At 46.3% G+C, this 24,389-nt stretch overlaps 2 protein-coding genes across 3 annotated transcripts in view; both read left to right on the forward strand.

Annotated features, from left to right (window-relative positions):
* The window catches only part of LOC116941196 (aldo-keto reductase family 1 member B1-like), a 28,289-nt gene extending 19,766 nt beyond the window's left edge, over nt 1-8,523 (forward strand). The window contains exons 9-10 of the mRNA XM_032951960.2: nt 2,233-2,321; nt 7,884-8,523. Coding sequence (XP_032807851.1) covers nt 2,233-2,321; nt 7,884-7,920 — 126 coding nt within the window. The 3' untranslated portion in view covers nt 7,921-8,523. The remainder of the gene's footprint in view (nt 1-2,232; nt 2,322-7,883) is intronic.
* Nucleotides 8,524-12,011: 3,488 nt separating this feature from the next.
* Nucleotides 12,012-24,389, forward strand: part of LOC116941195 (uncharacterized) — a 32,226-nt gene continuing 19,848 nt past the window's right edge. Inside the window, exons 1-3 of one of the 2 annotated variants that reach the window (XM_032951957.2) lie at nt 12,012-15,340; nt 19,880-19,979; nt 22,496-22,592. In XM_032951957.2, coding sequence (XP_032807848.2) covers nt 12,680-15,340; nt 19,880-19,979; nt 22,496-22,592 — 2,858 coding nt within the window. In that variant the 5' untranslated portion in view covers nt 12,012-12,679. The remainder of the gene's footprint in view (nt 15,341-19,879; nt 19,980-22,495; nt 22,593-24,389) is intronic. The other variant, XM_032951958.2, reaches the window with a different exon arrangement.

The following is a 24,389-nucleotide window of genomic DNA, read 5'->3' on the forward strand; positions in this document are numbered from 1 at the left end:
ACAAGGGGGAGCGGACCCTAGTGTCGGGGTTGTTACGATGGGGTCCCGGGTCCTGACTGCGTCGCTGCTCGCCGTCATCTCTCTCCGTCGTCCGGCCGCAAGGAAGTTCTTCTGCACGGCTCCCAGCGCCGTCATCGTCACACCAGCCATCCAGCGATGGGATTGTGTAGGAGGTCGGCTGTGTGTAGCTCAATAGAGATGTACTGTATATATATGACCCAGTGTTGTGCCCAGATGAGGAGACGTTTATATATCGGCCTGTGTTGTGCCCAGTGTGAGAAATAAATAAGAATAAGCCCTCTACACGACGTGTCTCGGAAGTCGCTCCATTACAAAACAAACAAAAAAAGCCACCAAATTAAATTTGGCTCGGCACATAATTTGGCAAAATTCTACATCTGAGAATTAAAATACCGTTTTTTGACTGCCATGCGACGAGCATTATGCGTGTATGTGGAACTTCTTTCACACCGTGCGTAGCCAACCGTGCTAATCGGAGGTGTGATTAGCACCTCCGATTAGTTACTCTCAATGGCAGAGTGGGTGAGGACCTCTCGCCTCCTACTTTGTTTCCCAGACATCACTGGAAACGACCTCAGAGATCGCTCTGTGATGTCCGCTTCCGTGGGTCATTCTCTAATATGATGGGTGGCAATGGTGTGCGAGAGATCCGATTGGATACTTGGTCTAACCACATGACTCCGATAGCGCAGTCGGGATGAACTGTGGGAATAAGATTTGAAGAGAAAAAAATAGATTGGAACGAGAATGGAGGCTCCTTGGCTATAGCACACGTAAATTGAAAATGTACGTCTTGAGAACTGATTTTTGTGTTTCGTTTGTTGTCCTTCCCCCATACCTCCGGTTAGCACGGTTGGCTACGTACAGTGCTAAAGAAGTTCAACATACATCCTCCACAGGGTCCAGGCGTCTTCGATCGGGGACCATCTAGCGTGAAGCCATTACAAAGAGGAGTAAATTGTTTAGCCCAATGCAATAATACTGCCTTGCTTTTAGATTAACATCTTGTGAATATATTTTTTTTATGTCTGAACTTGCTCACCATCAGCTGTGGTTAATCCACTGCTGGACGAATGCCTCCTCAAGCCATCACCATATTTCATGGCTCTGCAATGGAACAAGCCGCTTAGCACCCGCACATGTGCTGACTTCATCGGCCCCATCTCCTGGGTGGATGTCCTTTCAGACTCGCTCAATGGTTTTAATTATGACTTAAACCTACACACGTGTTCTCAGATCCACTCCTTCCTCTCTGCCATTGTAATTCCACGCATTGCACCTCTCCATGCTTCATTGCACACTTTCCATTCTTTGCACACTCCACGCGGCCTCCGTTCGTGCCCACGCTGCTGATCGATACGCCACGTAAGGTGGTCCAGAATACTGCAGGTGCTCTACAAAATACGTCCCAAGGACAATCGTACGTTGGAAAGCGTTACAGTACCATGCTTATGCATGATTTTCCACCGTGTATTTATTAACTTGGGGCTGGTTTTATTTTTGGTTCTCTGGAAATGGCTTTATTTTTCTACTTCTATATCTTGCTCTTTGGTTCTTTCGGTAAAGTCACGTAGGTAGAAATAAAATAAATCACGACGTTTCGATCGCAACACAAGCGACCGTCTTCAGGCGGACCCGATACAGCAGGACAACTGAAAGAACTAAAGAGAATGGATTCCTGCAGTGACGAAAGCTTCAAATCAAGATTCTATATCGTGAATCTATTTCTTTCTGACTGACTTTCTGCATCTCTCTTTGTCATCACACGGCAGCTTCTTCTTTCCAGGGGTGCATTTTCACATCTCCTCTGTTTATCGTGGAAAGTTTACCCAGAACAGGTTGGGATACACTGGTGGAGACGTTACCATGCTGGACTCTCAATCCAGATATAACCATGCTGACTGAAACTCTTAGAAGTTAATTGGGAGTTGCCTCTGTCTACCCAGCAATAGATATGCACAGGCTTAAGTCAACGATCGAAGCTCCCACTGCTGTTGCTATCATGCTCAACACAATGAGGGTGCAACCAGAAATCACGCGAGACAGATATTCCTTCCAGCGGCGAAAACCTACGCAACAGTGCGATATCGTAATTTGCATTTTCCATTAAAAACACAACAATGTCCCTTTGTACACAGAGTACGTCTCAAGTTCTGACCCGAATCATGGCTGACCTTCGTATTTCTGCTGCCATCTTGCTTTGTGCTGCAGAGCTTTGGCTTCACGCTGGACGGGGAGGACACGAAGAAGCTGCAAGGCCTGCGGAGGGACTGGCGAGCCTGTGACTGGGACGCTGCCACGTAAGGCAGCGCCTCGACAGCCACCTTTTAAAACCCAAAGCATTCGTGTGCCCCCTTTTTCAGCCAGGACGGTGGTGGCGGCGCCAGTCAGTAATCCAGCACTGTGGGGGGAGTGAGGGTTGATGGATCACACGCGCGTTTTCTTCTTCTTTCGTGTGGATTAATAGCAGCAGATTAAAGATGTCATTTTGGATGTTCTTATCCACTCAATTGCCTGTTCAGACGCAGAGTGGATCTCTTCCGTTCCTCCTTGAAAGGAGTGAAGACGGCAGCAGTGGCAAAGTGTTTACACGATGAGGTCGATGGTTTGGGATTCGTGGCCTCACACTCGCACGCCACCGAATCTTTGATGCGCAATTTGTGCACCATCAAGTGGCCCGGTCCTGATTCGGTTGATGGTCGACCATTGGCAGCGTGGAAGGTTGAAACCGTGAGCATCGATGGTAGGGTCACTGTATGTGATGTTTATTTTTGACGTCGGCCGTAGTCTAGACTTGCTTCCAAATGTTGTTAAAACGCCCTTCCCATGGAAGTCGAGGAGGCGCCATACTCTGGCTTTCCAGCTAGAAACTCGCCAGCAAATTTGGACTCCACCTGTTCCATCTGTAAGAGACGGTGTGCTGCACTTGCACCCGTGGTTTGTCTCCGGATTCCTTCCATATGTAAACACCCATTAATTGATCGATAAAGCTTTCATATATAGAGGACCGCAGATCTTGGGGTGGGGGGGAATTTGCCACCTGCTTACCACGTGGCTGCTGGTACCTTCACACTCGTCTGTGGTTACTCCTCGTACCTCCGAGTTGTTCTGTCTTCGAGAGAATACAGTGCACGGTACAACTCTGAAATAATTATGAATTATTCGTATTATTATTATTCTACCAGCCCATCTGACTGGTGCCAGTGACAAGAGATTTGATCAAATTTGATCCCAAGATTACTGAGAAAATCTTGCCCTCCTTTGATTGTCAGGCCTCAGAACTTGACTCTTTTGTTACTTTCACTCAAACGATACCACAATTGTGTGGTCAATGACAGTATACGGAATCCGAGTAATTGGACATAACTCGAATATTAGAGGTGTGGAAGATGCGTGAAAGTTGTGTTTATTATGAAGTGACTTTAGAATAAAATTGCGGTATACATAACATCAACATTATGTAATATTATTCATACATTCTACTGTGGTACAATAGTCACCCACAAGTGTCAAATTAGGTAATACATATGGACTGTTTGTTTGCAGCATACTGGTGTTATGAGACTAATGTTATTGTGCAAATTTGAATATTGTTTACACTGAACTCACTCACATTACATGTGCTTATGCCCATGTTGTACACAACCACGTAAGTTATGCAAACTATGTTGGCATGTAATAGCTGTAGAGTAAGTTGAGGAATACATCGCTTTACCGTGTGTCCGTTTCGGTCATTTTTACACAACTAGCTCACATTTTTTAAAGCCCCAAAACGTTTCACATCGCCAGAATTTAATTTTATTCTGCCCCAAGCAATCCCTCGGGACGTTTTCCCCACCATACAATGTGTTAACTCTTTCTTATGTTGCGAGGTTTTTTTTAGACCGCAATGCGCCCTTCCCTACTGTGGTGGCATTATCTCGCTCAACGGTTAGACGTCATTTGCACAGAGACGCGGCCATGGCTCCTCGCACCCCGTGCCTCTCCCGAACTACGTCTCTGCCTCTCTCACTCCACGGATCTCTTGCCTCTCGCTCGACAAATCTCCACGCCACGTCCATCTCCGTGGGCCGGCCTTTCACCAGCACCACGTCCCTCTGGCCGTGGCATTAGCGAGCGCTGCGTCGCTGCGACTGAGGTGGAGGCGGGTGCAGTGGGGAACGAGAGGAGCAGGGAATAATTTACATTCACGTCATTCTCATCGTGCAAGGCTATCACCAAGGTGCTATGTTTCACAGCCATAGTCTGCAGCAGTTTCATTAGAGGGGCTCACTTTAGTTGCGTGTATAATCAGTTGATTAACCTTTAAAAAAAATGTGACAAATTTGGACCGTGACGTCAGCATACGCATTTCAAATGACATCAGGGGATCTTGAACGCCGCCCACTGTGAAGCAGACTGCATATTTTGCGGTTAATACACCTGCAGTATTAACCGGAGGTTCTGTCAAGTTGGAACTGCGAATCTCTGGAACAAACGGTGATGGGTTGTGTCACAACCCCCAATGCAACGTGGGAGATGTGTTGAGTGGGGGGAGCTAAACTCCTAAACTATTTTTGATTTAAAGCTTTCGTGACTGCAGGGATTCATATTCTTGGTTCTTTCGGTAAACTCACGAAGGGAAACAATAAAATAATAAAAATATAAAAGAATACAATTCTCACGTTTCGACTGCAACACAAGCAATCATCATCAGGTGTGAAAACCACAGCAAAAAAATTGAAAAAAGTGGCGGTTTTCACACCTGATGATGATTGCTTGTGTTGCAGTCGAAACGCTGTGAGAATTTTATTGTTTTATATTTTTATTATTTTATAAATTATTTTTATTTTACCAGGCAACACTCACTGAGCTATATCTCTTTTTTCAGAAGCGACCTGGCCACAAATAATAGCTGAACGAAATGGCTTATCATGTGGAAATTTATAGCAGCCAAATAATTTAAACGAATGTTGATTATAAATGTGTCCGCTCGACAACGGGGAGAACACGCAAACTCCAAATATACAGCAGGCGTCATGGTTGGGATTGAACCCACAACCTCCTACATACCAGGCGAAGTGAAGAGGGGCACATCGTTTGAGACGTGGATTGAGAAGCCGGAGATATACGTGTTCAGAAAATTGGGCCTAAAATCCTAATATTATATCCCAAAAAATTTTAATTTGAAATTTATCCAGAATAAACACCTGAGGGGGTGGGTGGGGGGGCTGAAACACCGCGACCGTGTAAACTGAACGTTTCGGAGGAAGCTTTGTTGTTAGGCTGTCGTTAGGTTCAAGCCAATGCTAAATCGCCGAGAGGGAATTGCCACGTTTCAAAAGACGTCATTTTGTCCTTGCCGTAGCTAACGAGACAGATAACACGGAACATGGCGTGACCTTCCTTGTAATCAATTTTTGACAGACATGAGGAGTCACATGGAAACTGCTTGTCTGTGATTTTGCTTGTCTGCCATTGAGGTCCCCCCGTGCCCCGCTCCACCGATAGGATGTTCAGAGTGTTCAATGAACACACTAGAAACCTGATGTGAAGATCAAGCGCAGCTGTCCTTATATCTGAAGTAGTGTGCTTATATTAGAAGTTGCCCTTTGCCTTCCCACCGACCTGTGTAAATGCAAGGATCTGTTGCTTATATCACAACAAACACAAAAGTGACTGATATCTTTAATCAACCAGCTGAAACAATATATCGTATCTTTACATGTTATGCATATTTTATATTTAAATAATTTAAGCAACAGTGGCGTAAAGTATCGTAAAAATTACGTACACAGAGATAATTGATGCATACATCGATACGCTTTGTGTATTTGTTATCAGCGAGAAAGTATGGTTGCTTAAGAAAAATCTAATTTACCTGGTAAAATAAAAAAGTGTATTTTTCTCGTTTATATAAGCTTGAGGCGATATAATTCATGAAGCTGCCGCGGTAGAATGGTAATCACAGTGCAGTGCCATCCAGAGGTCGCCGGTTCAATCTCCCAGCTCCCGCTGTTTAAATCATCAGCAAGTTTCTTAAATCGCCCACCCCCCCCCCACCACAACGCTGTCCACCCACGATTTTAATTGGATACGCCACAATTTACATAACCATTGAGTAATCTTCCACTTTAAATAGTGTTATTATTTGACAGTGCAGCATGTACATCTTTAGGTGTGCAATTGCCCGAATTGCCTAACATTGCATATACTATTCATTTTCTTGCATATACTGCCACAATTGATGAGCAGATACTAGAAAAATCATCAAGCACCTGGCGCTGATTTGTTATCTGTCGTGTTGATGCAAGGCGCTCTCGCGGTGCTGCTATAACTGTTTGCTTACTATTATTTGCTCACTATTAGTTGCTCACTCTAAATGTGAGTGGCTGGGGTGTTCAGACCTGTTAATTAAAATTACTTCTCAAATGTAGCGAGTTGATCAGTCTCAGCGCAGTCGCCGATTACTCTGCAGACACAAGCAAACCCATTACATAAAATGTGGTTCAGCACTTAATACATTCCAGCTCTGTGTACAGTATGAAGCATACATCGTTGTGACTGTTATGCGACGGGCATTGCTAGTCAACACGCAGGCTTTCGTGACCAATATCGTCCATAATACAGGGGTTTTTTTGGGGGTTAGATCAAGCCAAATCTGGCTATCGCCTGATGATGCTAGTTGTAATTACTGGCGAAGCCTCGTTCTCAGCTTGTAAATGTCGTGGATTTGCTCTCCAACACACCGGTGTGCTGTACTAGTAACGGATTGGCACGCTCTGTTTTCGTGACAAACCTTACTAATTGGCTGTCGGGTGGTGGCGGGTTTAACGACACATTAATATTTACGCGATCTAACCCAAAAAAACCTGGATTATGGGAGCATTGCTACTCTTGGCGGCAGACCGAGTGGTCAAGTGCTGCCCCCTTCTGCGTGTAGACCAGAGGTTACATGAAGCGATCTCGGCGGGAGCTCTGTGGTATTCCCCTCCCCATGGACCGTTCTGTGACACCGGTCGAGTATTGCGCTGCAAGAGATCTGAATCGACGCTTCCGTCTCGCGGCACTACGCGGATGGGATGAAATTGTGGGAAAAGTCGAGCAAAATAAACAAAACGTACTCCTATTGTAAACACCAAAGTCAGAACTGCGATGCTATATCCATCTATGTATGGATATATGTTGAACGTCTTTCGCACCGTACGTTGCCAACCGTGCTCATCGGGGGTGCGGGGGAAAGATAACAAACTAAACACAACAACAATCAGTTCTAAAGAAATTAGTTTTCAATCTAGATCTTTGCATTGCCTTACAAATCTGCCGAACGTCCTGATGCCATTACACTATATTGTCCCAACCCTGCAAGCTGCCCCCAGCTCTGTGAAGGGATCATTGATCTGCCGCACAAAAAATGCTCTTCCACCCCGGCAGCTCGCCTTCACGTGGGGTGGGGATTAAAATCGGGTGGGAATGCCTTCGTGTGAAAATGTCCGTGCTTCGTGGTCATTGCCTCCAACATTAGAATCGATTCCTTAGACCAGCGGTGGACAACTGGCGTCTCCCGAGCAGAATGCGGCTCTTTAATCCACCCACACGTGGCTCTATTGAAGGGGCATAACGTGGAACGTACTAGCACAGCAGTGAAGAATGTCCCCCGTGCTGTGCCGAAAACTATCAATATATACACATATATACTTGGCTCTTTGCAGACATCATGGGCACTCTTTAGCACACGGTCTGTTATAGGTTGGCCCACCCCCACGTTACGCTCTCCAACGTGGTCTGCGTGCATTTAGTGATATTTCTCCACTTTGCCGAATGCTGATATGAATCCTCATGCACTAATACTGATACGATGTTTTTTGTGTTTTGTCTTGCAGGACTTCTGTCCACCCCAACTATCCGTTTGACAGTTGAACGAATTCATACGGCAACAGCAAAAAGATGTCTCATTTGTCGTGTCAATATGCTTCGTGTAAAGACTTACATTTACAAAGGAAATAGCATTACAAGGGTAACATAACGTTACATATTCACCCATGAAATAATTTATCTTGTTATAAATTATATAAACACCAACGTAGACAAAATCCTCTTCTGATAATGCTACTGTTTATTTTATTAATCAATTAAAGGTCGAGTCGTTTTGTTACCTAGGGAGGGCCCAGAAGTAGTTGTGATATCACTCGACTGCAGTTAGCCTCTGCTGAGAATCACACTGAGGTCGCTGAGATGATGACAGCATTAGCAACCTTGTTGCACAAATCCCACCTAAATGCGCACATTTGCACGCGTCTGCATATAAGACTACCGTTCGCAAACTGCACACGTTCGCACGCAGAAATATGCTCGCACCTCGAGACACACAGCCGCGCTGACCTGCACGCATGCACCCGCTTATTCGACTGAATGTGCACACACCTCCAGGTACAATTGCATAGGTCGCAGTGGAGCGTTTGCACCTATTGAACTGTGACTTTATGACTTGTGGAGACATTAAAGGGCTGATGGCCTCTTCTGTGTCGGTGCGCGGTTGTGAGTGACATCTGTGAAAGAGGGCTTTATAGCTCATCGGATTCCTCCGTTATACATATTCTGATTCTGAGTAAAAAGTGATCGTTCTAGTATTTCCAGGCGTAAGTTATTACAAGAGGCCCTGAATTAGAACGTGAACAGAGCCACCGAAGAGAAGATATAACCCTGCATAGCTTACACATCTCATGAAACCCATTAAATGCATTTATTAACCTTGACATACAACTGACAGTATTTCCAAAAGCAATTTTTTTAATAGCTGTAGGAATTTTGATTTAAAGCTTTCGTGACTGCAGTAATTCATATTAGTTTTTTCGGTAAAGTCACGTTGAAGAGAAACAACAAAATAACAAAATATATATAAAACGATAAAAAAATTCTCACGACGTTTCGACCATATTTTGTTATTTTGTTGTTTCTCTTCAACGTGACTTTACCGAAAAAACTAAGAAGCTGTAGGAATGTTCGGAATTGGTTTGAACAATTTTTCGCGGATATAATAACTCAACGATTACATGACCATAGCTGCCAATTCAACACCCCATAATTGGCTTCAATTAGTCACTTCGATATTGAGGATTTGGGAAGGGGAGGGGATGGTTAAAAACAAGGTTAAGATGACGCAATTACAATGATACACACGGGCTATAACTGTGCCTGAACCTGGCTTCCTGAGCTTTGCGCCTTAACACTAAACCTGAGAAATTCACCAATGCAGATGTGTCAATTTAGCTTCGTGAGGGTTCAGCATTAGAGCCGGGTGCACGGCTGTGCAAATCTGCTGCGAAACCGAATCGCTCTCAAAAGTCGCGCAAACTTAACCATCACCTGCAACTGCTTTGTCCACGTCTCTGGGCGAGTAGTTGTGCGGCGAGGTAATGCGTTCAGGATTGTTCCAACCAACCGCAGGGTTGTAAATGTGCGTGCTCAACAAATCACAGCGCGTATCGACACCTGCGTGTGGCTGTGAGCAGTTGCAAATGCTCGCAACCGGTGAGATACGTCCACGTGCGATTCAGTTGCATGCAATCAAGTTGCACAACGGATTGCTCGGTTGTGGAGCTGGTTGGACACGGTTCTGTAAGAAAACTGATTACATTTCTCCCCACAATTGTTTTAGTGTCAAACGTCCATGTACGGAACGATCCAGGTCATCGCAGGCAATATGTACTGATTGCAAACTGGATATTTATTTAGGCAAAAGGCTGCAATAATTGAGAAATGTTAGGTCAAGGACGTGTTAAGGGGCCGTCCATAAATGACGTCACGCACCTGCGGGGGGGGTCAGACATGTGACGATGTGTGACGAGGGGAGGGGGGGTTTGACAAATGTGACGTCACATCAAAATTCGCAACTTTAAATATAAAATTGTTATAACAACACTAATTGTTATAACGCTCCTACAACATCAGAGTGAAGCGCCACATAAAATACGCACTACAATGGCAATAGTTTAAAGCGATTTTAAGCATGTTTTATTTTAAAAATGGAAATATGGTTTTGGTGGGGGGGGGCAGAGCTTTGTGACGTCATATTTGGGGGGGGTCTGACTTTTTGTGACGCCGTGTGACGAGGAGAGGGGGTCAAAAATCGTCCAAAATCGCGTGACGTCATTTATGGACGGCCCCTAAGAGTAGCAATACACCCATAAAGTTAAACAACTGGCAGGCACAGCAGAGCGCGCATCCCTTGGGCAGGAAGTTATTGCAGTTGGCCCCCGGGATCACAAGCGAGGACATAAACAGGTGGACGAAATCAGATTGGAATGTGTTTGGACATTTGAACTGAAAGATAATTTAAGTCTTTAAAAAACACAACATATTTTAAGCGTGCAAAGTGTTGTTATTTATTGCAGTTTAACGGCGATTGTAATAGCCGCTGTGGCGTTATCAGTTACCGCCTCGTGCAAGTCTCGAGAGGGCTCTGTGTGTGCTAATTGTTTACGTAATTATGCAAATGACATGCGCATTGGTATACAAAGTAAAGGCGAAGCCCTGCAATCGCTTGCTCACGCCACTGCTGACGGTGAGTGGCGTGCTCAGAACTAATCGATAGTGGGTAATTGGCCTTCTCTTCCACCCTGGATAGACGCGTTGGAGGTAAGAGTACCCACACTTTACCCCACCACACTCGACCTGACATCAATATACTTGAGTGATTATAGTTTAGCAGATGGTGAATATACCTCAGTGAATATACTTGAAAGTGAACATACAGTCCTTCAGAATGAGAATATTTATGTATACTGGAGGAGTCCGATAAGCTATAAAACAATTTTGATTTAAAGCTTTCGTGACTGCAGTAATTCATATTCTTAGCTCTTTCGGTAAAGTCACGTTGAAGAGAAACAATAAAATATATATAAAACAATAAAAATCCTCACGTTTCGACCATAACGAGTGTATTCACTATTAATCACTCGTCTTATTCTTGGCTCTTTCGGTAAAGGTTACAGAAACATGATAGTCGTGCAAAGTACAAAGGTGAACAAATTACCCAGACACATACAATTAAACCATCTCCATCCTTGCAGGCAAAGCCAACTGAGGTTAATAAAGAATTAAAGCTTTCGTGACTGCATACATTACTCATTGTTTTTTTCGGTAAAGTCACGTATGTAGAAATATAAAATATTAAAATAAATCAATCACGACGTTTCGAGGTTCTTAACAGTTAATGCATTGTACTCGATAGCGAATGTACGTAAAAGTGAAAAAGATTTTGCATTAATGTAGAGTACTTGACAAGGGAATATTAGTCACAATGTACAGTACTTGATTGTGAACAGACGAGTAATTAATAGTGAATACCCTCGTTAAGACCGACACAGGAGGAGCATTACTCCAACAACACTGTTGCCTGATGAAGCTGCTGCTACTGCTGCTGGGAGTTGTACCTCGCGGGCTACTCGAATTGTAAATGTTGTAGTTGTGGGGTTTCGTCTCCAACGTGACGAACCCCTTCACTAATTGTCCGCGGCGACGGCGGTGTTTAAGGACGCCTTTATATTTCACGCGGCTACAGCCCAGCCAAGCGCCCCTCTCTCCTGTGGCGCTCACGCACGGTGCAGTGTACAGTGCTCAAGTGGCGCACACTGTACACCGCGACATGTCGTTTTGCAAGACCCCACCGCGGTGACGTCGTTTGTGGCGCGGCGACGTCACCGCGTCGTCTACGCGGTGACGTCGCAGCGCAATAACGAAGTCTCCCGCGTAATAAACAAAAAAAATGACGTCCCGCGTAAAAGAATGACGTCACCGCGCAAAAAAAACCCGACGTCGCCGCGTGCAAAACGACGTTGCCGCGCAAAATTCGACGTCACCGTGGTGGGCGGGGCCCCGAGAGGTGGGGGGGGGGGTCGGCCCGGGCCATTCACGCGGCGACCTCACGAGGCCGCAGTGGCGGCAGCGTGCGGTGAGTGAAGGGGGGCCACCACCACCACCATCATCATAAAGCCCTAGGGAGGAGCTCCAAGCGAAGCGAAACCGCCGCCCCCCCCCTCCCACCCACCCGCCACCTTCTCCTCATCCCCTTGCGGACATCGCGCGCCGGGGGGTTAAAAGAAAAAGTATCGAAGACGACCAAGTGTGGCGCAACTCGGCACCCTGATCACGAGCGCCTTTGTCTCACCACTCCCCACGAAGGCTCATTGTTGCGTTTCTTCTGTTCGTCACCGCTACCGCCGCCGCCGTCTCTGAGGACTTGGTGCTGCTGCCGCCACCACCACCACCAGTGTGGTACTCTCCTCGCTCGGGTCTTTTTTGTGTGTGTGGACGAGTGTGTCGCTGATTATTACATCGCGCCCAGAGAGAGATAGAGAGAGCGAACACAGAGAGAGAGGGAGAGAGAGACCTCTGGCGACGTTACACACCGATCTCTCTCAACGTTTCGGCTGCTGATCGTGTCGCTGCTGCTGCTGGTGGTTGTTGCTGCTGCTGCGCAGTAGCGATGCAGGCCTCGCTACCGTCGGCCGCGCCGCCTTCTCGCCGCTGAAGCCGCCCTCCTTGGCGCCTCGCTGCGTGCGTGGGGACCCCCCCCCCCCCCGCGGGTCGGTGGTCGTGGAGGCCACCAGGGCGCCCGCGGGTCGTCGTGGCAGGAGGAGTGGGCTGCCCCCCTAAGCTGCTCGGGTCGCGACTCCGAATGGCGAACGCCGCTCCAAGTAGAAGCGACTGCGGCAGCGGCACGATGGTGGCGGTGGCGGCACCACCAGCATCACCACCACCAGCATCACCACCAGCATCACCACCAGCATCACCACCAGCATCACCACCACCAGCAGCATCACCAGCATCACCACCACCAGCATCACCACCAGCAGCATCACCACCAGCAGCATCACCACCAGCAGCATCACCACCAGCAGCATCACCACCAGCATCACCACCAGCATCACCACCAGCATCACCATCACCACCAGCATCACCACCACCCCAGGAGATGGAGGATGCGTGCGGAGACTCCTCAACCATCTCCGCTTCCATCACCTCATCCATCTCATCCTCGACCGTCACCTCATCCATCCCATCTTCGACCGTCACCGCATCCATCCCATCTTCGACCATCACCTCATCCATCCCGTTGACCAGCTCATCCATCCCATCGACCATCACCTCATCAATCGCATCCTCGACCATCACCTCATCCATCCCATCGACCATCACCTCATCCATCCCATCGACCATCACCTCATCCATCCCATCGACCATCACCTCATCAATCTCATCCTCGACCATCACCTCATCCATCCCATCGACCATCACCTCATCCATCCCATCGACCATCACCTCATCAATCTCATCCTCGACCATCACCTCATCCATCCCATCGACTATCACCTCATCCATCCCATCGACCATCACCTCATCCATCCCATCGACCATCACCTCATCAATCTCATCCTCGACCATCACCTCATCCATCCCATCGACCATCACCTCATCCATTACAATAACCATATCATCCACATCCATCACCACATCTTCCAGTCCATCATGCATCCCTTCCATTTCCACATCTTCCATCCCATCCTCATCTGTCCCCTCATCCATCACTACTACTGACATTACATCCTCATCCATCACCACCTCATCCATCAACGCCTCTTCAAATCAGTCAAACATCACGTCTGTCCCATCATCCCTGACACCTTACATCCCATCCTCAAATGTCACCTCATCCATCACTTCCTCCGCTATCACCTCATCCATCCCAACAGACATCACCTCATCCATTGCTTTGTCATCCGTCCCGTCGTCTATCTCACCCATCCCGTCCTCATTCACTTCCTCATCCTGTACGTCACCATTCACCACCTCCTCCTCCTCCTCCTACTTCATGACGGAAGACAGCGAGGACCCACTGGCCATGGGCGGTGGTGACGCGCCGCGGGGCGCCGACCCGGCCTGGTGCATGACCAAGAGCGGCCACATCAAGCGTCCCATGAACGCCTTCATGGTGTGGGCGCAGATGGAGCGTCGCAAGATCATGCAGACGGTGCCCGCGGCGCACAACGCCGACATCTCCAAGCTGCTGGGCCAGCGCTGGAAGGAGCTCGGCGCCAACGACAAGGCCCCGTACGTGTGCGAGGCGGAGCGCCTGCGTCGCAAGCACAACGCGGACTACCCCGACTACAAGTACCAGCCGCGCAAGAAGATGCCGACCCTCATGCCTCCGCCGAGGAAGCCCGATAATGGACCTCCGTGCGTCTTCACCATCATCGCCACCGGGCCGCCACAGCCCAGCACCACCGTGGCTGCTGCCACTGCTGCTACCATCACCAGCGTGCAGCATCGGCAGCAGTTGTCTCTGGAACAGGAGGATAAGAAGTTCGACTTGAACCCGGGTGTCCTGAAGATGCCGGTGCCCACTTTCCAATTTTCGATGCAGAATATGTTTAAGGCAAAGGGACAATTCGATGGCAACGTCGCTATGGCCAACCCAACCAAACTTTGGTTCGGTTCACCCACAGAACTTGGGCTCGTCAAGGTCTCTGCCTCCGGCGGGGTGCAACACAAAGTCATTTCGCAGGTACCGACCAGAGCGATGATCCCAGAGATGATCTTCACCGAGGTCCCTACGTTCTCCCGAATTTCAGGCAGATTCCCGGAGACCTCGTGCGTCCGAATGCTGCCACAGAGGGCCCCAATTGAGCGCCAGCATGTAGTATATCTCCCAGATTTCACGCTATCTCACGGCATTTCTGGGAAAATAATTACCAAGGTTGCTTCGGCCACCCTCGACTTCAGCGGCCAAAAGAGGCCTTCCACCACCGTAATGATGCAGGGCCCCGCGTACCCCACGGTCTCGACCAGGTCTCTGGAAGCCCTTCTTCCTGGCCAACAGCAGCAGCATGAGGATGATGTTGATGTCACGGGGCCAGGTCACCCAGCCCTGTCTCCCACCGAGACACCGGTGCCGCCGCGGTCCGCATCCCCCTCGTGCCTGTCCTTCTGCTCGTCGTCGTCGGGCGACGAGTTGTACATTGACATCCCGGACGAGGAGGAAGAGGAGGAGATGGAGGAAGTAGAAGTGAACAGCGGCGGCGACAGCGCCGGCGAAGCGCCCGCCAAGGAGGAGGACGTCGACGATGCCCCACGCCAGGCGACGCCGCGGGGTTTCTCGTCCCTGGAAGAGCAGCCGGGCGGCTTCCCCGGCACCGCCGACTTTTACAGCTCCTCCTCGCCTCCCTCCATTAAGGTGGAGTTCCCGGACAAATCCGCGAAGGAGGGGGGGAGCCCCCCAGAAGGCCACCGGCTGCGCGTCCACAATCTCCTGGACGACTGCTTCATGCCGGAGGTGCACGTGAGTTGTGTGGTGCTTGTGTGGTGGCAGTGCCAAGCAGGTTCTTCGGTGCGAAGGATCGTTTGGCACCTCCTGATTAGGCCCCCTGTTTGGCTACGTACGGTGCGAAATAAGTTCTACATATTTCGATTTAAAGCTTTCGTGACTGCAATGATTCATCTTCTTTGGTTCTTTCGGTAAAGTCACGTAGAATGAGAATAAAATAATAAATTGATAAAATAAAATAACACAATAATATTCTCACGACGTTTCGGCCACAACACAAGCGGCCTTCATCAGGTGAAGGGACGAGACTGTCTGGTAGGACAGCGCTCCCTTCACCTGATGAAGGCCGCTTGTGTTGTGGCCGAAACGTCGTGAGAATATTATTGTGTTATTTTATTTTATCAATTTATTATTTTATTCTCATTCTACGTGACTTTACCGAAAGAACCAAAGAAGAAGTTCTACATACTGCACACGCGAAGCTGTGCACTTGCGTGATGTGCACATCCGTTGTCATTTCCATCGCGGTGCAGTGCACATTAACAAGTGCTGTATCTGTGGCCTTCTGATACGGATTAAGTGTTAATTATTTGGGTTGACCAATGCGCCAGATCGTGGAAGCCAAGCAGGGGTAACGCATGTGTATGGGTGATCGCCGTGCCGGAGAGACCAGACAGGTGTTGTATGCGTTGTGTGCAGTAGAGGGCAGAGCAACACAATCCATTGTTACAGTGAGGGAAAAAAAGTATTTGATCCCCTGCTGTTTTTGTACGTTTGCCCACTCACAAAGAAATGATCAGTCTGTAATTTTAATGGTAGGTTTATTTGAACAGTGATAGACAGAACAACAACAAAAATCCAGAAAAACGCATGTCAAAAATGTTATAAATTGATTTGCATTTTAATAAGGGAAATAAGTATTTGACTCCCTCTCAACCAGAGATTTCTGGCTCCCAGGTGTCTTTTATACAGGTAACGAGCTGAGATTAGGAGCACACTCTTAAAGGGAGTGCTCCTAATCTCATCTTGTTACCTGTATAAAAGAAACCTGTCCACAGAAGCAATCAATCAGATTCCAAACTCTCCACCATGGCCAAGACCAAAGAGCTCTCCAAGGATGTCAGGGACAACATTGTAGACCTACACAAGGCTGGAATGGGCTACAAGACCATTGCCAAGCAGCTTGGTGAGAAGATGACAACAGTTGGTGCGATTATTCACAAATGGAAGAAACACAAAAGAACTGTCAATCTCCCTCGGCCTGGGGCTCCATGCAAGATCTCACCTCGTGGAGTTGCAATGACCATGAGAACGGTGAGGAATCAGCCCAGAACTACACGGGAGGATCTTGTCAATGATCTCAAGGCAGCTGCGACCATAGTCACCAAGAAAACAATTGGTAACACACTACGCCGTGAAGGACTGAAATCCTGCAGCGCCCGCAAGGTCCCCCTGCTCAAGAAAGCACATATACATGCCCGTCTGAAGTTTGCCAATGAACATCTGAATGATTCAGAGGACAACTGGGTGAAAGTGTTGTGGTCAGATGAGACCAAAATGGAGCTCTTTGGCATCAACTCAACTCGCCGTGTTTGGAGGAGGAAGAATGCTGCCTATGACCCAACAACACCATCCCCACCGTCAAACATGGAGGTGGAAACATGCTTTGGGGGTGTTTTTCTGCTAAGGGGACAGGACAACTAAACCGCATCAAAGGGACGATGGACGGGGCCATGCACCGTCAAATCTTGGGTGAGAACCTCCTTCCCTCAGCCAGGGCATTGGAAATGGGTCGTGGATGGGTATTCCAGCATGACAATGACCCAAAACACACGGCCAAGGCAACAAAGGAGTGGCTCAAGAAGAAGCACATTAAGGTCCTGGAGTGGCCTAACCAGTCTCCAGACCTTAATCCCATAGAAAATCTGTGGAGGGAGCTGAATATTCGAGTTGCTAAACGTCAGCCTCGAAACCTTAATGACTTAGAGAAGATCTGCAAAGAGGAGTGGGACAAAATCCCTCCTGAGATGTGTGCAAACTACAAGAAACGTCTGACCTCTGTGATTGCCAACAAGGGTTTTGCCACCAAGTACTAAGTCATGTTTTGCAGAGGGGTCAAATACTTATATCCCTCATTAAAATGCAAATCAATTTATAATATTTTTGACATGCGTTTTTCTGGATTTTTTTGTTATTCTGTCTCTCACTGTTCAAATAAACCTACCATGCAAATTATAGACTGATAATTTCTTTGTCAGTGGGCAAACGTACAAAATCAGCAGGGGATCAAATACTTTTTTCCCTCACTGTATAGGCTGCCTTCACCAACCTGACCAGAGTGCAAGGGGCGGGGGGATCCGTCATGGGCCGCCACGGTGGCGAGATGTTAACTACTTCCCCCGGTATACAGGAAGTCGTGTGTTCAATGCCGACCCTGATGTTTGTTTTATCTTTGGAGTTTGCGGTGTTTCTTTCCCCGTGGTCACATTGATTTTTCTTTGGTTCGGTTTTCCCTCCAAATTTTGAATCAACATCACGTGTTTAGAGTATTCGGCTGCTTTCCATTTCCACGTGATAAGCCACTTCGTTGAGCTATAATTTGTGGCTGGGTCGCTTCTGAAAAAGAGCTGTGTAGCTCAGTGGGCCTTGCCTGGTAAAATGAAAAAAAATAGTTTAGTAATCTAGCAATCTAGCAGATTATTGACAAACGTGGTGTCCATGTACTGTGCGTGTGTGCAACAGGACCGTTCATACGCAAAGATTTGCACCTGTTATTTTGACTTGACACGTAGAATTATGGAGTGGTGTAAAGGTACATATGTGGACCTTGCGTGTGTATAAGAGAGATGAGAGGTGTTAGGGGGGAGAGAGCTCGATGGGTGATGGACTCCGAAGTAAGGGTCAGGAGGGAGGTGCCGGCATGGGCTCGTGGTGCAGACGTTTAATGAGAATGGACTTGTCAATCGAGGTGACTTCAGTTTTGGGCCACGTACTTGAAATGGAGAAACGCTACCGACACCACACGAGAATGGACAGTGAAGTCAGTTGTTTTTGGGGTCAATGGCAATGTTGGAGCTGGGCGTCATCGGCACAAACGTTCGCGGTCTGTTTCAGCTATAAATAATTTCGTTAGATGTAAGGAGTTTAACACGTAGTCGGAGGATTTCGCGACCAATGTTATTCATAAGAGGTTGTTTTTGGGTTAGATCGCGTAAATATTAATGTGTTGTTAGATCCGCCACCACCCGACACAGCCAATTAGTAAGATTTGTCACGTGAACAAAACGTGGTAATTACTACTTCAGCACGCCGGTTTGTTTGAGAGTAAACCAACAACATTTACAGTTTGAGTGCCGTGGCATTTCTCTGGTGATTACAACCGCCTTCATCAGGCGGTTTGCCAGAATTGTCTAGCGGTCTATCTTGTTCCGGCCTTAAATAAAGCAAATGTGATGGCATTTGGAAGGAGATGGAATGTAAATATCGGAACTGGTTATCGGTGAAGCACGGAGTTGATTTTGTCAGGGCTGAGGTGATAGATTGCCAACGTTCCAGCCTTGTGGCACACTGGAGCATAGGGGTTTCCTGGAGAGGAAATATCAGTTGTACGTAGGAATATTGAACTTCTTCCGCGCCGTACGTAGCCAACATTGCTAATAGAAACGTTGATGGAGAGCAGTTTGACCGAGAGGACGTGTGTTGGAGATACCTACATAGTTATGCAGACGTTCGAAAAGAATGGCATGTGGTTAATGGTGTCAATCAGGAGTCGGGGTGTACAGGAGTGACAGCATCGATGATCGTAGGGGAACAAGTGATTGACCAGCCTCGTTGACATCAATCTGTCTCGAACCAGTTGGGCACCAGAAAGCCATTCCTGATTGGACTAACCTCCAAAAAATAGGAAGCAAATAGTTGACACTGGGCAGCTGACGGTGAAGCAGAGAGAAAGCCAGGTTCTTGGAACTTTGGAGGGAGTTTACATCTATTCGTTGTACTAGCAGGTTCACATACCTGTTTAGAACCTTAAACTTTATGTACACACTCAATGTTTGATGTGCATTTGCTGGTTTAACAATTCGGTGATACAGTTTGATTACAATGCTCACTGAAAGAAATTATCATTTTCAGCACTGCAAACCGATGCTGGATTTGTGGTCTACCCTTGCTTTTAGGTAATGGGAGTTGTTTGACCATATTTCACCACACTAGGTCGTAATGGTTGGTGTGGTGGCCCCAGAACACATTTTAGATATATCACTTGCAATGTGCTAACCACTGCACCACCACTCCACCCATACTTGATAGACACTCAAACCTTCCATGCAGTGGCTTGTAAAGGCATAATTCAGGCAAAACATGCAGTAATTATTTCACAGGAATAGCAGAACTAGTTTATAAGCAGGATGCATGTAGGCATGAGGATCGATTCCAAGTCAAATGATAGACTTGGATCAAAATAATGTCTTTGGGGTTATTTGTCTGGTTTACGTGCGATGTGATGATTGCGGGCGCGTGCTGCGTTGTGTAATTTTTGCCGTGTGGGTTTTGCAGCGGGTGGTGAGCCTGGTGGACGTGAACAGCTTCATCACCTGTTACCTGTGCAAGGGATACCTAGTTGACGCAACCACCATAACCGAATGCCTCCACACCTGTGAGTATCTTTCGTTGAAAGTCTTCCAACTAAGGTTGAAAGCATTATTGCATCGGTTATGTCGTTCTGCTTGTCCGTCGCTATGCAGTGAGGTGTCGGTGTATGTATGTTGAACTTCTTTCGCACTGTATGTAATCGGAGGTGCGGGGGAAGGACTACAAACTGAAGTATTAAAAAAAATGTTTTACCAGGTAAGGCCTACTGAGCTATATGTTTTTTTTTCAGACGTGACCTGGCCACAAATGAGAGCTCAACGAAGTGGCTTATGTGGAAACTTATAGCGGCCAAATACTCTAACATCATGCATCTAAATGTGGAGGGAAAAACTGGTAGACCTGGAGAAAAATGCACTCGACCAGCCGGAGAACATGGAAACTTCAAATATACAGGCATCAGGGTCGGGATCGAACCCACAATCTCCTGGATATCCGGCGAGGTAGTTAACGTCTTGCCACCAACCTAAATACATAAAGCAGAGTTAACGTTCGTGAAGTTATCCAATATAAATAACAATTTAGTGTAAAGTTTTGGTGTTTTAGGGAATTACTTTGTAAGAAACCAGCAAAAGTGATCGAAGGGTTGCCCCAAATATGATAATGAAAATCGGAGATAAATAAGGCTTTTAAACCAAGCTGATGATGTCAGAGGCTTGTACGTGTGATGTCCTCGATGCTTCCAGATGGCTTGCTCGTATCAGAATGATCTCTACCTCATAAAGTAGATAATTAGTATCCCGAAGTTTTGGGTGAGTAATAGACGAAGCAAATGATTTTTGGGATAAATGAGGTGAAGCACACAAGACACGGGGTCAATAGTGTGAATGAGACAGAAGATGAAGGAAACACCGGGCAAATAAAACAAAGGTCAACAAAACATGAAGCGACCTGTGAACCAAAGTACAGAACTGGCATGAAAGAGGAGGCAATAGTGACAATGGTAAAGAGTTGTGATGATGATGGTGATGATGAAGAGTGGCGATGGGTGGTAATGATGTGACGACTCAGAAGAAAGGTCAGGAAAAGTAAGGTACTGTGGGGTTCGTCAAGGACTGATAGTCGAGTGAAGGTTACGGAAACTGTACAGTTATATTCTTGGTTCTTTCGGTAAAGTCACGTAGAAGGGAAACAATAAAATAATACAAATATAAAACAATATTGTTTAAAAAAATATATAAAAAATATTTTTTTTATATTGTTATTATTTTATTGTTTATTGTGACTTTACTGAAAGAACCAAGAATATGAATCCCTGCAGTCACGAAAGCTTTAAATCAAAATTTGTACAGTTTGTTGTTTTATAGCTTAATTTTTGCAAAAGTAACTTTTAAGAAATTCATTTACAGCGTCGTAGTTGTATTGGCAGATAGTTGTGTGAACAGGTGATATTTGCATGTATGTTTATTTTTCCCCATAGGTGCACTATAATGACATTAAGCTCCCAGAGTGTTGTATGTTAAAATGAGCCACCGCCAGGAAGCCAGAACCAGTGGTGATTCATACATTCGTTTCCACATTGCAGCTTTGTTCTTCAATAAATGTCACTTGCGTCTACACCCTCGGAAGACGACATTTTTATAACGTCTATCCAGTGTGTAGTTCTACATGCGTGCCATCGCACGATATGTCTGCGATCTAGTGGAAAGGCCGGCTCCATGGGCATTGCTTGCTTCATTGCAATATTTGCCAAAATTGCACTGATCGTGCTACTTGGTGGTTGTGCTGTCCAGCTCTCTGATGTGTTTTCTGGGGTTGTGCTCCGTGTTCACCATGATGTCCGACGTTTCGCTCTACGTGCTGGAAGCTTTTATGGGAACTGACGCTGCCGGCGAGATGTCGGACATCGTGTCGGACTACGCGCGGCACAACCATAAAATACAATGTGGATGGGGGCTGTGCTGACATGATCATTGAAAGTCTCTACTTTTTGAAATCTAATTGCAAGGTTTTAATTAATTTATTAAAATTTTAAACTGTTGCTTGTAACATTGGCCGACACTGACTTGGTTGCATACTCACTTTAGCACCTCGACTGTATTTCATCCTACTACTAAAGTAGATATTCATCCCATGAAATGTATTTTATGTTGAATATTCTTTGGTTCTTTCGGTAAAGTCACGTAGATAGAAAAATAATAAAAAAAGTGAATACAAATTATAAAAATCAAACAAAAACCACGACGTTTCGATCACAACACAAGCAACCGTCGCCCTCCTCCTGAAGACGATGTGTTTTTTGTTTAAATTTATTTTATTATTTTTATTCACTTTATTTTTTCTATCTACGTGACTTTACCGAAAGAACCAAAGAATATGAATTCCCGCAGTCACGAAAGTTTTAAGTCAAAATTTATGTTGAATGTGAATTCCCGCAGTCATGAAAGTTTTAAGTCAAAATTTATGTTGAATGTTTTTGGTACCAGTTTATAACAAGGCTACGTTAAAACAATAACTTGAGTATTTTTTGCCCGTTCTAATTAATACAAATTCTGTGTTTTTATGTACTTTACAAAATAATAGTTTGCAAGAGCTGCATCGTGAAGCATTTTGACTACAGCAATAGGTGCCCGCAGTGCAACGTGGTGGTGCATCAGACTCAGCCACTCTACAACATCAGGTGTGTATCTGGGGCGCCACGTTGGCTCGGAGATGTTAACTACCTCGATTGGTACACAGGAGGTCGTGGGTTCGATCGTGAACCTAACTGCTGTATATTTGCAGTCTTGTGTGACTATCCCTGTGGTCGTGTGGATTTTTCTCCCGGTCCTCCGGGTTTTGCCCTCCACATTTAGAAACGTGTGCGTAGTTGGACGTCTTTGTGCTACGAACACTTCCTTAAAATACACATTAAGACGGGCAATATCAATGTGAACACATGGAAGGATATTTTGTGCCAACAGTAAGCGGTGGGAGAAGTGCTTTAGCCGACTCGTTCAAGAGGTTTGAAGAAAAAAACGGAAAAAAACCTCTCGGCATCGACACCAGCAACGGCACAACACATCCCATTTGGCAGTCGAGCAACTCCTGCCCACAGTGCAGTCGATGCTTCCGCTCAAGAGCTGGCCTCTCAAGAGCTGGCCTCTCATCTCAACAGCACGCAGGAAAATGCTAGCTGTTCTCCGCAGTCGTCAACGTTCATGATGGACAGCCGGAGAAAGTAGGGTATTTGGCTGCTATAGATTTCCACATGACGTGCCATTTCGTTGAGCTGTCATTTGTGATAGGTCCGTCTCTGAAAAAGAGATTTCTAGCTCAGCGGGCCTTACCTGGTGAAATAAAATATTTTTAGTTTAATTTAATCTGTGCTGCTCAACAGAGTAGGCAATGAGAGGAACCCCCACTCAACACTTATTGGCTGGCCTCTTTTGGGTAATTTGTCAAAGCCTAATAAGATTACATTTCACACGTAAAGTTTAAATGTTATTCAGGCATTTTGGATAACTGTAAGCATTCGTGATACTGCAACGCGTTGTCGTGAGACTATCATCCTTGCGTCATTGTCAATCCGCCAGTTTTCATCCGAGTCCGTTTGGGCAACTTTTATAATCCAGATAACCCATTTCCTGTTGTTGGAGTTATTGTGGATTTTTTTTTCCAACTCACATTCCACCACAATAGAAGCACTGTGGCCCTTCAAGCTTTCACTTTGAGTCATGTTAAGTTTTTGTGAAGCTGCAGATATGAATTTGGATTATGCACACTGCAATGGGCTTATGAGCACTCGCACAACTCTACAGTGCATCTCTTGCGAATAGAAGTACGTCATATGTATGCTTGCTGTATATTATCTCATGTCCTCACCAGCTTTAACCTGTGCCCATTCCCTCTATTTACTTCTTACAACCTTTACCCTTCATATTTTCATTGTACTGTGTATAATTGCAGTACGGTGAGTCCTCGCTGGTTGTTGTTGTTGTTGGCTTGCACCACATTGTGATTTTTTGCACACAGCGTTTTAATAAGTTTTTTTGTGTGGAATACTTGCTGGTTGAATTCCAGGATGTTTCTGTTGCGCGTCGTCGCTTTGGGATGTTCTTTGTTCAAATTTAGTTTGTTGCGGTTGCACCCGACTTAAGAGCCGCATGGCTCACAGGGCTACACCTAATACATGAAAAAATGAAAATGTATGTTGAACTTCTTTTTCACCATACGTAGACAACCGTGCTAATCAGAGGTATGGGGAAAGGACAACAAACTAAACACAAAAATCAGTTAAAAAGAAATGAGTTTTTAATCTAAATTTAAAAGTGCATAGCTCCAGTGGCTTTCTAATATCGGACGGAAGAGCCTTCCAAACGGCTGCAGAAGCACATCTGAAAGCGCGCTATGCAGTGACCGGCTTTGTTCGATGGTTACCCAAAAGCTGCTGCAAGGATGGACCGGAGTTTGCATGATGGTTTATACTCCTTGACGA

This window comes from Petromyzon marinus, chromosome 11 (genome assembly GCF_048934315.1).
Source record: "Petromyzon marinus isolate PM22_M1 ecotype Great Lakes invasive population chromosome 11, UKy_Petmar_22M1.pri1.0, whole genome shotgun sequence".
Classification (NCBI taxonomy): Eukaryota; Metazoa; Chordata; class Hyperoartia; order Petromyzontiformes; family Petromyzontidae; genus Petromyzon; species Petromyzon marinus.